Consider the following 14,804-nt stretch of genomic DNA (forward strand, 5'->3'; position numbering starts at 1 on the left):
TTATTTCCTCAACATGGTGACAATGTAATCAAAGTATCAATGAGACCCTGACTAAAGGGATGTCTTAAGTTAATAGGTGTACAAAAGAAATTTAGTTATGGCTAAAGTAATTTTAGCACATTCCCACATGCCTAGCTTTTCTTCTTTTAACACATTGATGAGTTTTAGGTAAGCGGATATTGAGAGGTGTTAAAATCCTTACCTCCCTCAGGAAAAAAAAAGACTGGGAAGAAAGAGGGTGAGAAAAATTACTTCTTTAGAAGAACTGTATGGATATTTTATCAGCCATATGCAATATGATCTTCCTTGACATTCCTTTTGTAGAGTATAATTGCATAGAACAGATTATTTTATCTATCCACTGGGGAAGTCTGATAAGGACACATTAGGATAGACCTGACTAAGCTTCTCTTTCTGCAGGCTAACTCTGATTTGGGGATCCGTTTCCTCTTTTGTCTGATGAACCTCACTTCTAACTTAAATTAACGTTAACATATTCTTCCTCTACTTGATTATATTTACATTTCTTTAACACAGGGAACAGGTTTAAAGAAATCCAGTGTATTTTACTTGTTAACTTTTGCCATTATTGTGGCAACTATTGTGATCAGCGACTTACTGCTATAATGTCAGCAGTATCTTCCAACAGAAGTTAGATTACATCTACATAGCTTAGTCCTAAAGTTACTGGGGGGGGAGGGGGAAATAATCAAAAAGATAAAGTGGCAAGTGTTTGTATGGAAGAGGGAGAAAGGGAAAGGGATTGGGCAGATGTAGCAAGTTTCTTAAAACATAAGGCATAAATCTTATTTAAGACACAAACCTTTGTTATGCAAGTTCTTTCTAGAGAAGGTTGAATTTGGTTGCTAATGACATTTCAAGGGTGCCATACTGTGGTGTCTCTTAGGCTAAAGAAGTAATCCCTTTGGGAAGTTAAAAACAGTTCTTGAGAAAATGATTTTATTAGCTGTGATTTATCTTATCAGACAAAAGAGAAATCGTTGCAAGCTAAACATTCTTCCATTTCTGAAACTCATTTGGGCTTGTAAAACACATTACCTTCAAATCAGTAAACTTGGATATTCTTTCAATACCAGTGTAAGGATGAAAAGTAATCCTTTCAAGCAACCCAACATTATAACCAAGAAAACTGAGTTTAATAAAAACAAAATCCTTTTTTACTGTCAGGTTAAATTTGAAGCCTATTACTAGTCTCAACATACGACTTAACTTTAAGCAATATTAAACAGCTGAAGATTAAGGGTTTTGCTTTCTCATATAATAGGATCTTAAAAGTGTTTCACCTGTACTTGTATAAGACAGTACCACTGTATCTGTCTATAGGTTGTTGGTGGCAGTTGTGAAAGATAGAAAATAGGTCATTTGACTACTTTGATTCATCACGATATGAGACGGTTTATTCTTCCTCTGCTACACAATGGAAAAACTTTTCTTCTTAAGAGGTAGTACTAACTCCACTGACTCATGCTTTTGTGCTATTAATTAGATGAGATACCCATTAAATTTTTCATCCATTTGTTACAATGAACATTTAGATTCTCAAATAAGTGAACAATACACTAGAGTAACTTTATAGATATAAAGATGCATATATATGCAAGTAGTTCTAGTCAGTACATAACTGCAGCCATAAAGTAGATACATTCATTTGAGTATTGATACATATGTAAGTCTTGTAGTTAGTGCAAATGCCCATGTTTTACTTCAAATTTACTACTGGAAAAAACCAGTTTCAATAACCATACAAGGTGATCCTAACTGAAAGTAACAACAGAGCTAAATCAGAAAAGAGGAGAAGTTATAGGTGTTGATACTTCAGTGACAAGCACGTCTCTGAAGTGACACTTCGGATTTCTAGCCTGCTCGCTTCAATGGCTCCAAAAAATTCTTACACCATACACAAAAATACATCCCATAAGTGATGAAAGTGATGCATATGCTTCACGAGTGGCTGAAATTATGTATTTTCATAAAGTTTCTATATTAGTGAAATAATAGCCTTCCATGATTCTTGGGGAGGGGGGAGAAATCAACTAGGTTTTTACCTTTATTAGGAAAGCTTTATCTTCTTAAGTGTTTCCTATACCTTAAATAGTACTTTCGTCTTTAAATAGGTTGAGATTAAATGAAGTATCAGTATACTTTATGCACAACACATTTCAAAAATAATATGAAACTTGAACATTTTTTTAATAAAGTGCAAAGATGAAAGATTTAATCTCTCTCAAATAAAAATAACAAATTTAATTTAAAAAAAAAGATGAAACCAGTTAACAGTATTAATGCGTCTTTTTCTTGGCTTTGTGCTTCTTGTATTTTTGGTCATGCTTTCTTTGTTTCTTTTTGTCATCCTCAATACTAGTGTCACCGTCACAACTTTGCTCTTCTCTCTTTCTTTTAGAGGTGCTTTTATTCACCTGGTGCACTTCACAGTCACTTGAATGTGGCAGGGCCAATTCAAAAGAACTCTGTGCAGATTTAAAATTTGCAGCTTGATTCTGATAGAGAGAAAAGGATAAATTTGAAGGCAGTGGTGGAGTCATCTGATAGTAAGGAAATTGTTGACCCATTGGACTCTGTACTGTGTACTGCTGTGCTAAAAAATGGTTCGTCTAGAGAAATAGAAACTTGAGTTATTAACACTGTAAGGAGAAAGTTCTGAGGAGTTTAATTTTGCATGCATTACAGCTTCTACAATAAAACTACTGATAAATTATAAAATAACATAACAGAACATTTGAGAGTAAAGCTCATATTTTATTATATCAACTAGTATAGTTGGAAAAAGTAGACATTCATGGCAAGGTTAGAACAGAGACATAATCTGATTTAAGATTAAACTGCCAGTTAGTCTTTGTGTAAGGTAATCAACATGGCATTCCTTTCATTTTTACATCTATGTATGTTACAAACATTTGTAACTGCAGTGCTTATTGTTAATGTAAAGACATGCACATCTGCAATTTTTTTTAACCTGGTTTAACTAATTTTAAAGTTAATGTGGAACAAAGCATTCCAACAAGGTATAGTGAATCCCTAGATCAAAGCACTTGGAACAACACAGTTGCCCAGCTTCTTGCTACAGTCCCTGAAGTATCCCAAGAGTCCTTCTCATACAAAATGCACAGCCCAAATACAGAAATAGAGCTACAAAGGTCAGAAAAGAGTAGCTTTCTACTGACTGGCAGTAACCAGAAAAATTAGGGGGAGCATGTCCGAGTATGTTATATGTGCAAACAGACTCCAAGTGAGTAACCTGCCTGGCTCACCCAAATAAAGGTGAGGTAGATACATGAAGTTGTACACGTGACGAGGTCGCTTCCTGCTGAAGCTGCAACAAACTGTCATTGGAGGCACACTGCAATACCATCCCTTCTAGCAAACAGAAAATGGGATGAAGTTGGTCATGCGTGCTGGTCTGCTGAGTTTGGTCTCTCGGTGTTTACATACTGCATTGTTACTGAGCTGTGGGTTCATAAGCAAGCATAGCGGGGGAGATAGTACACTCCCAAGCCTTCCAACCACAATGGAGGGGATGGGAAGGTTTCTGCAAGCACCAGCTCTTCTGAGGGCACAGCCTGGTACGAGGGGAGGCAGGCCGCCAGTGCATCTGTGCAACAGGGAACAGACCCCCTCCATTCTCCTGCTCAGATTGCAGCTAGCAAGAGTCATCTACCCAGACTTCACCCCTTCTACAGTTACAAAGGGCTGGCCATTCCCCAGTCAGACTGGGTGGCAGCAATACTGTCCACAGTTGGTACCTCACATTAAATACTGGGTTTCTTCACTCCTACCAATCCATACTGATCAGATTCAGAAGCTCCATGATGTGTTTGGTGAGTAGGGCTTGGCCCACACGTTGCCATCTGAAAAGACCCGTTCCCTTGCCTTGTGGAATGGCTCAGATAAAAGAGATTAGGACAAGAATGGCCCTGTGCACCAGAGTCTGTTAGAGGGGAAGTGGAATATGGGTTCTCACTGTCTAGTGCTGTGAAAGTAAATCATGAATATGAGAACTGCAGGGGCATGTGAAGGTTCAGGCCAGAAACCCTCAAACTGTTGTTGCCCGAACTTGGGCAGTGGTGATTTGTTGGGCAAGTTTTAGGCTTGGCTTTAGGACATTTCAAGCTTTTGTTGGGCATTTCTGAATTGAGTAGAAGAGCTAAGAAGTTCCGACTGAATTAACTGTATATGGAGAAGCTATTGCTTGCATGTTTGTAATTTTACTAGGTTAGCTTGTGTCACCAAGGGGATTTGATCTGGAGCACAGTACAGGAAAGACCTCTCTTTGTAGACTGACATTTTTAGCCTCCCTAAGCTATATACCTTTAAGACACTCCTGCAGTAAGAAAATGGTTTCATTTGGTAGATCCTCTGTTATTATAGTACCTTAAAGTGCTAAAATGAACAGACCTAATACAGTCAAAGTTAGCAGCCTAAACCACATTTTAAGACATTAAATAAGCACTGTGTTTGCAGAAAAGCAGAATACATCCAACTTCATAAAAAAGGTCCCAAATTTTTAACTTTTAACGCAAACTCACCATCTTTTGAAAGCCTGAGTATTCATGAGGTAAACTATTGTTCATTGGAAAAGGAGTAACAGGAAATGGAGGATTTCCATAAGGCTCTTGATACCTAGAAAAAACAAGCAAACATACAGATTCGAGACATCCACCATATACCGCTTACCAGAGTGCTGAGACTTAACTCTTGGGCTACAATGAGTATATCCAAGAGGAGAACTGAGATATTAACAACTGCTTCCATGAAAAAAAACCCTGATAAAACAAGGAAAATACACCCAAAGGCTCAATTAATGAGTAATCTTCCCGTGTACTTAAGTGCAGATGCAGAATAGTTCTGGATTTCACCACAGGAGTTTAGCTTCCACAGAGAGTTCTGTCACATTTGTAACTAAAAATGTTGAAATATTGAAAAATGCTGCATCTGGGGTATTCAGACTTCCATTGTAACAGGTTTATAACCTGTGCATTCATATGTGCATGACAGCTGCTTGTACATATAGACACAAAAAATACAGATATAAACTCAGTGGGGTTTATAAAGATTATCTCCATTGTCAGATTTTTTTCCCCTAAGAACTGCAAACATTGTTACTACAAACACCGTATTTCAGTATTTTCTCATAGTCCTTTATCTTGCAGAAACAAATAAAGAATGGAAAATTCAGGCTAACTGAACCTCTGGCAAGCTAAACAACCAAACATTAAAATTAACTACAGCCCACTGCAAGTCATCAGTAAGGATGCAATTAAAGCATGCAACAGCTGTTTTAACAAAAAGCCTGAAGATTGCTCTACCACATGAACTGATTTTCTTAATAAGATTTTTAAAAAATTACAATCATACGGTTCATTCACAGGTGTTTTTTGTTACCTATACAAAGGTGAATATAAGTCAGTATGGTTCTCAAAACCATGCGTAGGGCTGTTTAGTTCTGGTGAGCGAGAACTCCCTGTAAATAAGACAAGAACATAATGAATATTCATAACTGAATATTCAATTAACAAGTCAAAAACACAGAAAGTGTTCTGTGTCATCTGTAGTGTGCTATTATATCTAAGGTAGTATACAAAGATAAGCTGCCATTTTATGGCAGATAATCTATAGCATCACTTTACTGCTTGAAAATGTTCATTTATCATTTATTCACTTACAGAAGCATAAATCAAGGCTATTGAAGTAATCAAGAACACAATAATTCCCACTCAGTTACAGACACAGGAGATGCTTCTGGTTTTAGGAACCTCAGCCATTCTACTTAAACCCAGCAACTGCTCTGTACAGCCTTTGAAGTAAGGAGTGGCACAGTGCATAGTAGGAACATGAGTCCTTAATATTTGGGTTGCAAATGCTGCCTGCATTAGCTTTCTAGGTGGTTTATTTTCATAAACATAAAACTAAGAATGTGACCGATTTGACTATATTCTTTGGACTACAATCCCTTCCACTTAAAACGACAGCTCTGGTAACTCTCTGGCTTTAGTATAAAAACTATCAAACAGCTTGATAGTTGCTGCACTTACTGAATCAACTTTTCCTGCCAGACTGCAAGTTAAAGTCACACCATGACTCCTAACTGTAATCTGGCATGAAAACCTATGTTACTATGTTTTCCATACAGTGTGGTCTGAGCTGACTTGCAGGTTATGCTGTTCTGAACCAACCTATTGTATTATCTTAGTAAACAAAAAATAGAAAGACTGAATCCTTCCCTACGTAAAAGCCACAAGTTTTTGTTTCTTAAAAAAAAAAGGACTGTAATTTGTTCCAGCTATAAATTGTCATCTTTGTAAAAGACTGTAGGAGTCAAAAATAGTCATTAAAAAAAAAATATTTACAAAGACTTAATCATTGAGACTACTAAACATACCAAGCCGACACTGCACTTTAATTGGCCTTCCATACAAACGTATTCCATTCAGCAAAGCTATTGCATAAGGCACTGATTCTTTGTGCTTAAAGCAGACAAATCCAAAAGACTTAGTTTTTCCTTCTTTGTCCTTACACATCGTCACATCAGTTAATGGTCCGGCCTGAAAGAAATTTGTATTATTTTATCAGAGAAATTAACAGTGACATTTCATTCTGAGTACTTCATGATGTATATTCTGCCATTTTCAGAAACAGTGTACATTTCTTAGTATAAGAATCTCTACTTCATTTTGAAAATGTCTCTCCACATTCCCCAAGCTGAAATTCTGAGCCTTCTACAAACAAAAATCAGCTCCATGAAACGTTAAAAGAGAACCAAGCATCAGTCCATGGGTGATGTCTAGTCTTTAACAATCAGATTTTTTAAATTATATTTAAAATATGATGATAGGTGCTGCAAGGAGGAAGACTGATCTGCTGACTCCACAGCAAGAGTTATGTTATGTCTGTACAGCTGCTAGTACAACTATTACAGAGGTTTTTTGCACAGCTAACATAACTAAGCAAACTGATAACATCAGCTACGTAAAAGTGACCTACTCCATTAATATGCTTCTATTTTACTCACGCTTGAATTCCTAAAACAGGCAGCATCAACACTGTCAGAAAGCAAACCTGAATAGAGAGTAGTGCTTCTGGAACGACCACAAAAGAGAGTTTTCTGTAACCCTCATCACAACTGCACGGCAAGGAATCAAGAGACCCTATCATCTCATCAGAGATAACGTACTGTTTCTGCTCAATACACACCCCCATCCCCCTCCCCAAAAAAACCAAACCCCACCAACAAAACCAAACCCCGAACTACACCCTTTGGCTGAAGTATCTTCACTGAAAAGTTCCATTTCTGCCTACACATACCATTTTAATCCTTGCATAGTACTTCTAGAACCAAATTAATGCAGTGATATTCCCATAAATACTGGTTCCATTTTCAAAGAAACTGTCCAAACTACGCATCTATATGGCTGATTTAGGACAGTGAAAAGAAGTGGCCAAACAGCAGTCTCCTGCCACAGCTCAGGAGTGTTAAGGATGCAACAGCTTAACTTTAGGAGGATATAATAACCAGATGATGAATGAAGTGAATTTAAGTTACAAAAAATTCCATCACTAAAAAAATTACTGAATGTCTAAATTACTGTAGTAGATGGAGTATTCCTTGTTCTGAATCAAAAAATAGCACTCATCGGTAGAACTGGCTTCCACTACTACTACTGATACAATATGTACTTTTCAGCAAAAGTTGCTCTGAAGTCATCTATAGCTTCAGGCAAACACAAGTTAACTCATAACAGCTCTACAGCAATTAAACTGCATAAACAGTTAAAAATTCAAAATAAACACACAGCATATGCTTAGATGAAGAAATTAAGCCATAGAAAGTAATATACTTTATTATTCTGCATTTTCAATGATTACTGTCAAACAACAAATCTGCAATTTGTCTACTATAAGTGATGAGGTGGAACCATCTCCCTTATTATACCCTCCATGTTGTCAGACTGAGGATATTAAGGATTGTCATCTGTGATAATAATATCTGATTGCTTTATGCTTTTGCCAGCTGTGTATAAACTAATCCTCAATTAAATAAGTGTTTTTGCTGAAAAATGAAACTCCCCTACACCCAACCCTGGTGAAAGTAGGGGGATGTCATATAGACAAACACAAAGGATCAAAAATAACATACCATTTTTTATTATTGGTGCAGAAGGTGATCAGGCAGTAAAGCAACAGATACTACCTAGGTTGTCCTGTGCAGGGAATCTTCAAAATGCTGATCTCGTCTTTCCAAATATCTTGAAGTTCGGTGGGGGTTTGGGGGGTTTGTTTTGGGGGGGGGGTGTTGTTCTTTTTGGTTTGGTTTTGGTTTTTTTTTGGGGGGGGGGGGCGGGGTGTTGTTTGTTTTTAAAAAATGGATTTCAGTAAGATTCTGAACATGTTTATTTTTGCTTGACTTGGCTCCTTAAGGCATTTTTGTTGTTCTGCACTACACCGCAGTTTTTAAAAAAAGTATATCTATCCAGTCTTGTGATTATTATTTGCCTAGCAAGGAGGATCTGGTTCTTCAAGAACTAGAAGCAACAAACTCAAGTCCTTTGCAGATCAGTCTTTTAAATATGTAGTCTTCCTGTTCATAAATAAAAATATTAATAGTTTAGAAGTAATAATAGATACTTGCTCGTAATTTGATGGGGTAAAAGCTACAGGTCAGGAGAGCATCTTTAGGACTATGCCATGGCAGGAATATTGAACTGTATACTTTCCAAAAAAGGACAATACTGCAATGAGAAGCATATGCTGTTGCAGCAAAAGACAGAGAAACTTGAGTGAGAACAAGATGAAGAGAAGGAAAAAGGTAAGTAGGTGTTATTGGGATGACCTAAAGACCCAGATAAAAGTCAGCAGTTGGATGACTGCTGCAGATTATGCAGGGCAGTCATGCAAAACTACATTCTGAGAGCATACACTTATTTTTATCACTTTTGTACCAGAATTTGTATGGTATTATTCCTGTCCCTGGTAAGATAAGTTTAGGTTTTCTTAACCTAACATTTACAGTTAAACAGCAGACTACTGTTTAGTATTGACAACAGGTAGGAATACTGCATAGAAAATAAGGAAAAAAGGAAAAAAAAAAAAGAAGAAACAACTGTTTCTTAGCTAATTTTAGGGAAAAGTTAAAAACTGAAGGTTAGGAAGAGATGGGAACCGCTAAAAACCCAAAAGGCTAGAATATACCAAACAAAGAGGCCTTCCAATGCAAATGGGGTAGCATGCTGAGGTCTTCCCTAGTTAACAAGTATCAAATTACTCAGTAGAATAAAACTGGTAAGTAGAAATAGTTCTGATTAGCAAATGAAATAGCAAGAGAACAGATGATTCTGCCCACCTCTTTTTTTGCAAACTCACCAGAAGGAAGCAAGGTTCATTCTTAGACTGGGGGAAATGAGTGGATTGGTAGAAGCAAGTTTATCACCATGCTGTTAAACTGGCGATAAACTGTCCAGTCAGAGTCCGGGACCTTTTAGCTTGACAGAGGCTGACTGGATCATGCCAGGAGGAAAAAAAACCCCAAAACACAAAACAAACACACCATAAACAAATTCAGGAAAAGCCCATAATCAGCAGCTATTATCAATCCACCTTGAAATTTGATGCTTGCATTAGTGACAAAATGCTCCCTCCTCCTCTCCATATCTTGCCCCCTCTTTTCCTTACTCCTTTCATGTTAACAAGCCTGGCTTAGCCAGAGACGTTGCCCATGTGAGACCAAAACTGAAGCCAAGTCAGTGTCCTAATACTTTCTGTCTTTGCCATTTTCTTTCTTCCTTGGCATGCCTTATTTCCAAAGAAAGAGAATTAAGCCCAGCTTTGAAACGGGTCCAGCTACTTAGTATTTTCCCACCACGTCCCTGAAAATCCCACCGATGGAGCTTTTAATATCTCCTCAAGCATTAAAATGTAAAACGTTTTGATATAAAGGCCATTTATAGGTGGGAGTCCAGAGCCCCACCTGCAGATCATTCCTATTGCCTCTCGCACTCTGCTAACAGTTTCAGCCTTGCTCCACACATTTTCGGGTTTTACACTAATTTTTCTTAATTAAACCATTGATCAAAAATGGATTGCTCAGAATATTTTAAAAAGAGCGTAAAAAAGATTTTTCCTCGGGGATTTTAGAAAGCATCTTTAAGTGACTTCCTCACTAACTTGGTGCCCATCTGCGGCACCGAAACTTGCACACCCGGGAGGAGGCGAAACCGAGGAACGGAGGGGAGACGGGCGGGACGGGCACGGCTCCTGGCCGCAGCGCGCCCAGGGTCACGGAGCCACAGCGGCGGCCGCGAACGGGCGAGATACAAAGCGGGCTCCTGTCCCCGCGGACCGCCGGGCGCGGAGGCCTGCGGGCGGCAGGCACCGGCCGCCGCACCCCGCGGTGCGGTGCGGAGGGCTGCCGGCAGGTCCCGGTCCCGGTCCCGGCCCCGGCCGCGCCCGCCCGGCGAGCTTCGCGCTCTCCGGCCGCTCACAGCGCTTCGCTCCTGCGGCGGAGGCTGCCGCGGCCGCTCCCCGGCGCGGAGCTCCGGAGCAGCGAGCCTCGGCCCTGCCCGGCCCCGGGGACAACCTGGCCGCCGCGCCCGGCTGGCGCCCCCCGCGGGCTCCGCCCCGCGGCCCCGTCCCGCCCCTGGGGGCCCGCCCTCCACCTGCAGGAAGAGCTCGTAGAGGATCTCCTCCCGCACGCGGCTCTCCAGGTTCCCCACGAACAGCGTCCGCTCCGCCTCCTCGGACCGCCCCGGCGAGGACATGGCGCCGCCGCCGCCGGTCTCGCTGAGGGAGGGGATGGGGGACGCGCCCCCGCTGCCGCAAAGCGCCGCGCGACGGGGCGCGTTGCTGGGACGCGTTGCTGGGGCGCGGGCTCGGTGTCCTAGCAACGCGGGAGCGCGGGCGGGCTGCCGGAGGGCTCCGTGCGAGGGGAGGGGCGTCGCGTAGAGACGGGGTCGTCGTGCGGGTCCGCTGGGACGGGGCGGGGCAGGACGGGGCGCGGTCGGTCCGGGTGCGGGTCCGGCCGGAGGCCTTCCCGCAGCTGCGGCAGGGCTACGTTTTATGTAACGGCGTGCTTGAGAGACGCTACCTGTGCAGTTGGTGCCAGACGCGGCAGGCCCTCCCTCGTGCCGTTACTCTGCGGGGAACTTCACCGTTGTAAGACGTTTCCTTCGTTTTTTGTTGCTCGGGTTTTCCCCGCTGACCAGAGGAAAAGATTGTTATCGCCAGACCTACCAGTGGAAGCGTGTATTGTACAGAAACATGGCCTCGGGGAGAAGTACGTGTGCCCCTGGAGTATTTACTTCTCGTCTGTGTGAAACTGCAGGCGGGCAGTGAGGAACTGACAGAAAACCCCGTAACCGTACGAAAACAGAGCTGAAAAGCTCTGTTCTCCGCCTGCCGCCTTGTGGGCCAGGTGGGTACTGCAGCTGCTGGAGGAGGGCCGGGTGACAAATACTTCAGAAACCTTTAAAACCCTCGAGTGTTTTAGTCATCAGTAGGATAAAGCGTTGTGATAGTTACTAATAAAATACACATGTAAAGTGTTGGATGTTGTTCCTTTCTCAAGATTTAAAAAGAACTGGAATATGATTGCTATTTACATGTTCCTTTTCTGGGTTAAGTAAAGGTGGCCCGTCCACTTAGGTTAAGACCAGTGATTAGTCTCTTTCAGCAGGATAGATGACGCACCATGATTCCAAGCCCCTTGTTGTCCCTACATACTACCAATGCCCTATCCTGTCTCGCTCGCCCTTCGGCACTCCTGGAGGTCCAGCTCCCACCTCAGATAGATAGATAGAAAGAAAGAATCAGTTTATTTACAATTCATTAGTACATACAATTGCAATTCATTAATTCATTAAGATCTTAAAATAGTTCGTGCTTGACTAGCAAATATATGTACAATATCTATTGACATAAATAGCGCCTGATTTGATAGACGACGAGTGACCTTTTCCTGTCAGGAACTGGACAGTCCTAGTTCTGCTCACAGTTTGTAGGTGCCTTGATACCACTTGCCACATGCTCCTGTAGGAAATCCAATAAATTTAATAGTAGTGGCATTCATCAGTTCTTCAACTTGATCTTTAAGATGTTGGTGTTTGTTTTCTTTGCTGCTGCATCTGCCAAAGATGTTGATTTACTCTCGTACTTAACTGTGATGTCTACTACAATGACCTGACCTCCTTTAACGAATACCAGGTCTGGTTTGTATAATTAATTTTATTCATCTTTCAGCAGCAGCTCCTGGAATACTGCCCAATCTTTCTTTTTGGCTTCATCCACCAACAATTGGTGGTTATGTCTCTTAATCCTAGCGTCTTGCACTGCGGGGCAGTATCCAATAATATGCGAGCAGGTCTCATTCTCTGCCTGACAGTGCCAACAAAATTTAATCTGAGTGTCTTGTCTGCCCCTTGCCAAAAATTCTCTTGTGGGGTAGATGTTAGCTCTTAGCTGTAATGCCGTAATGAGCTTTCTGTGGGGAATGCCTCTGTAATACTCAACCCAGCTGTTACTGATTTTATCCTTCTCAAAGTTGGAAGTTCCACAGCCCTGGGATAACAGCTTGGTCCAATTCACAAATTCCTGGTTTTGCCAGTTACAGGGCCTCAGAAAGATTATTTCTGGAGCAGATATCTCCCATTCCAAGACTGGTTGCTCACTGCCTACTTCCTTCAAAATCACCATGACCACTTTAGGGTACCAAATTGTTGGAATTTTATCCTATCTCCTACTGCTGCGATCCATAATCTTTCAAATTATTTCTCAATACCCTCTTGTCGAATGACTGCTCTTATTGTCTCATCCAAAGACTGCGGAATTCTGTGTAGTCTTTGAGCCTGTACACTAGGGATCAACCCCGAGAGTCTGGTAATACCCAGGCCTCCACCCCCAGTGCTGGAATATAGGATGGCATCACAGGTACATGCTGGTAGAGGTAACCATTCCTTGATGGCAGCTCGAATTGCCAAATCCAGGATTTCCAGGTACGTAGCTTTTACGTCGGCCTGGTCTGCTAAGTAAATCCATCACAGAATAGTATATCCTTCCAAGGTGTCAGCTTTCTGAAATGGCTTCAGTGAAGCCTTCCCAATCTGTTGCAACCACCCCTTCACTTTTTCCAGTAGCTCTGGTTTTGATACTCCAGTCCATGTAACGGCCCAGGTACTTCTCAGAGCTACCAGATTCAGTCATATTGAGAGGAGTGCTGTTAATTGTCCATGAAGGACAGTCATTGATCATATATGAATCTTTTGTAGGCTTAATGTAAAAGCCATGGCACTTCTCCCCTTGTGTTGAGGCCAGTTAGATCGCAAAAGACCTCCAAATTTTCAGTATTTTTTCTGCATTCCTTCCCATGATCTGCTCAGCAGTACCAAGTCGTCTGCAAAAGCCATAGCTGTTATATTTTTCAAGCAGCGTTGGAACCTACATCCTTCCTCCTCTAACTTACACAGCAGGGGCTCCACAGGTTAAGTTAAATAAAATTAGAGACATTGGATCACCCTGTTTTACACCAATCCAAATCCCAATGGGATCCGACTGTTTATTCTTCAGGTCAATACAGGTGTATTTAAAGCTGAAGTTATACCTGTGTTATAACCCGCTGTTGCATGGTTGCTGCAAACAGGTTTCAAGCATATATGCACATTTAACATTCAGTATGTATTTTTCAAGTGCTATTTTACAAAGGAGCACATTTTCAGAAGTCATCCTGATGACAGCAATGTGAAAAATAGTATTAAAGAAAATTTTTTTTCCCAAGTGTAGTTGGTGTGCTTTGTCTCAATGCCCATTATTTTCTAATGGAGTCTTAGCTACTGACTTGTCAAGTCTATTTAGTAAAGGGATTATCAATTTACAGGAATTACAAGCCTCAGTGTAGAATACATAATAAGTCTCAAATTTCTTCAAGCCAGTCAGGGTTTTTGCCTTTGTAATCTTTAGGCAGCTTTTTTTCATAGTTAAACATAACGCATTGCAAAAGCCGCTGTGATTTCGTCTTGCCTGAAAGGGAGGAGCGCCCTTAACTAGCGGTTAGAGAGAAATTTTTCTGGAGAAGTGGCTTGATTCATAAGAGAAATGAGAATTAAGGCAATTGTTATGAGAATGGGATTCCCCAAGATTACAAAATCCTTGTGGGTAGAGAGAAGATTAGAAGGGGAAATACATTTACATGTGACCACAGTTCAGGATATCAAGTCTTGAGTAAGAATTCGATCTTAATCTTGAAAACCGTGCTGTAATGTTTTTAGCTGTTATTTTATCAAAACCTTTGGGGGTAAACCGAGTTGTAAAAGTGCCATTCTGTTTCCTGTAAATCGTCATAATCTTGTACTGTAATAAAATGAAGTTTTTATATATTTTTTCAAATTGAATATTTGGCCAGTCTCGAGGGGGTTTTAATAGCTGGCAGACTGTGGGCTCCCCCAAAAGCATCGGGGTTCATTCAGGAGGTACAACTCCTATGGTCCTCACCACTGTGGGACACAGTCCAAGTGCCGAAGAGGCAGTGCCAGCATCCTCCACTGGTTTGCGTAAAGCTCTTTCGGAGCAGGTAACTGAATTTCAGTGTGAGAAAAGCAGCTGACATAACAATATGCAGCAAAGCAGGATGGGCAGTAGATGAACTTTAAGGGTCTTACATCTGTTTGTGACCATGTACCTGAAAATCAGGGTATCCTTGAAGGATTTACCTGACAGTGGGATGTCAGTAGAAACTACAGTGTAAATAGTAACAGTAGTTAAGATTTATTAATTTCTAAGTAGCA

General features: G+C 41.0%; 1 protein-coding gene across 6 annotated transcripts; it reads right to left on the reverse strand.

Moving 5' to 3' along the window:
• RBM11 (RNA binding motif protein 11) lies at window positions 1–10,934 on the reverse strand. Of its 6 annotated transcripts, none has more exons than XM_069785351.1 (6): window positions 10,689–10,819; window positions 8,174–8,614; window positions 6,419–6,581; window positions 5,422–5,500; window positions 4,566–4,659; window positions 2–2,633 (listed from the first exon to the last, which is right to left on the reverse strand). In XM_069785351.1, the coding sequence occupies exons 2-6, from the start codon at window positions 8,174–8,176 to the stop codon at window positions 2,301–2,303; spliced, it is 672 nt and encodes a 223-aa protein (XP_069641452.1). In that variant the 5' UTR covers window positions 8,177–8,614; window positions 10,689–10,819; the 3' UTR covers window positions 2–2,300. The 6 variants fall into 6 exon arrangements, with proteins under 6 accessions (XP_069641454.1, XP_069641452.1, XP_069641450.1 ...); XM_069785349.1 differs by having other exon boundaries at window positions 8,174–9,530; window positions 10,689–10,813; XM_069785350.1 differs by lacking the exon at window positions 10,689–10,819 and adding an exon at window positions 9,397–10,648.
• Window positions 10,935–14,804: the final 3,870 nt, after the last annotated feature.

Source organism: Haliaeetus albicilla, chromosome 6 (assembly GCF_947461875.1).
Source record: "Haliaeetus albicilla chromosome 6, bHalAlb1.1, whole genome shotgun sequence".
Lineage (NCBI taxonomy): Eukaryota > Metazoa > Chordata > Aves > Accipitriformes > Accipitridae > Haliaeetus > Haliaeetus albicilla.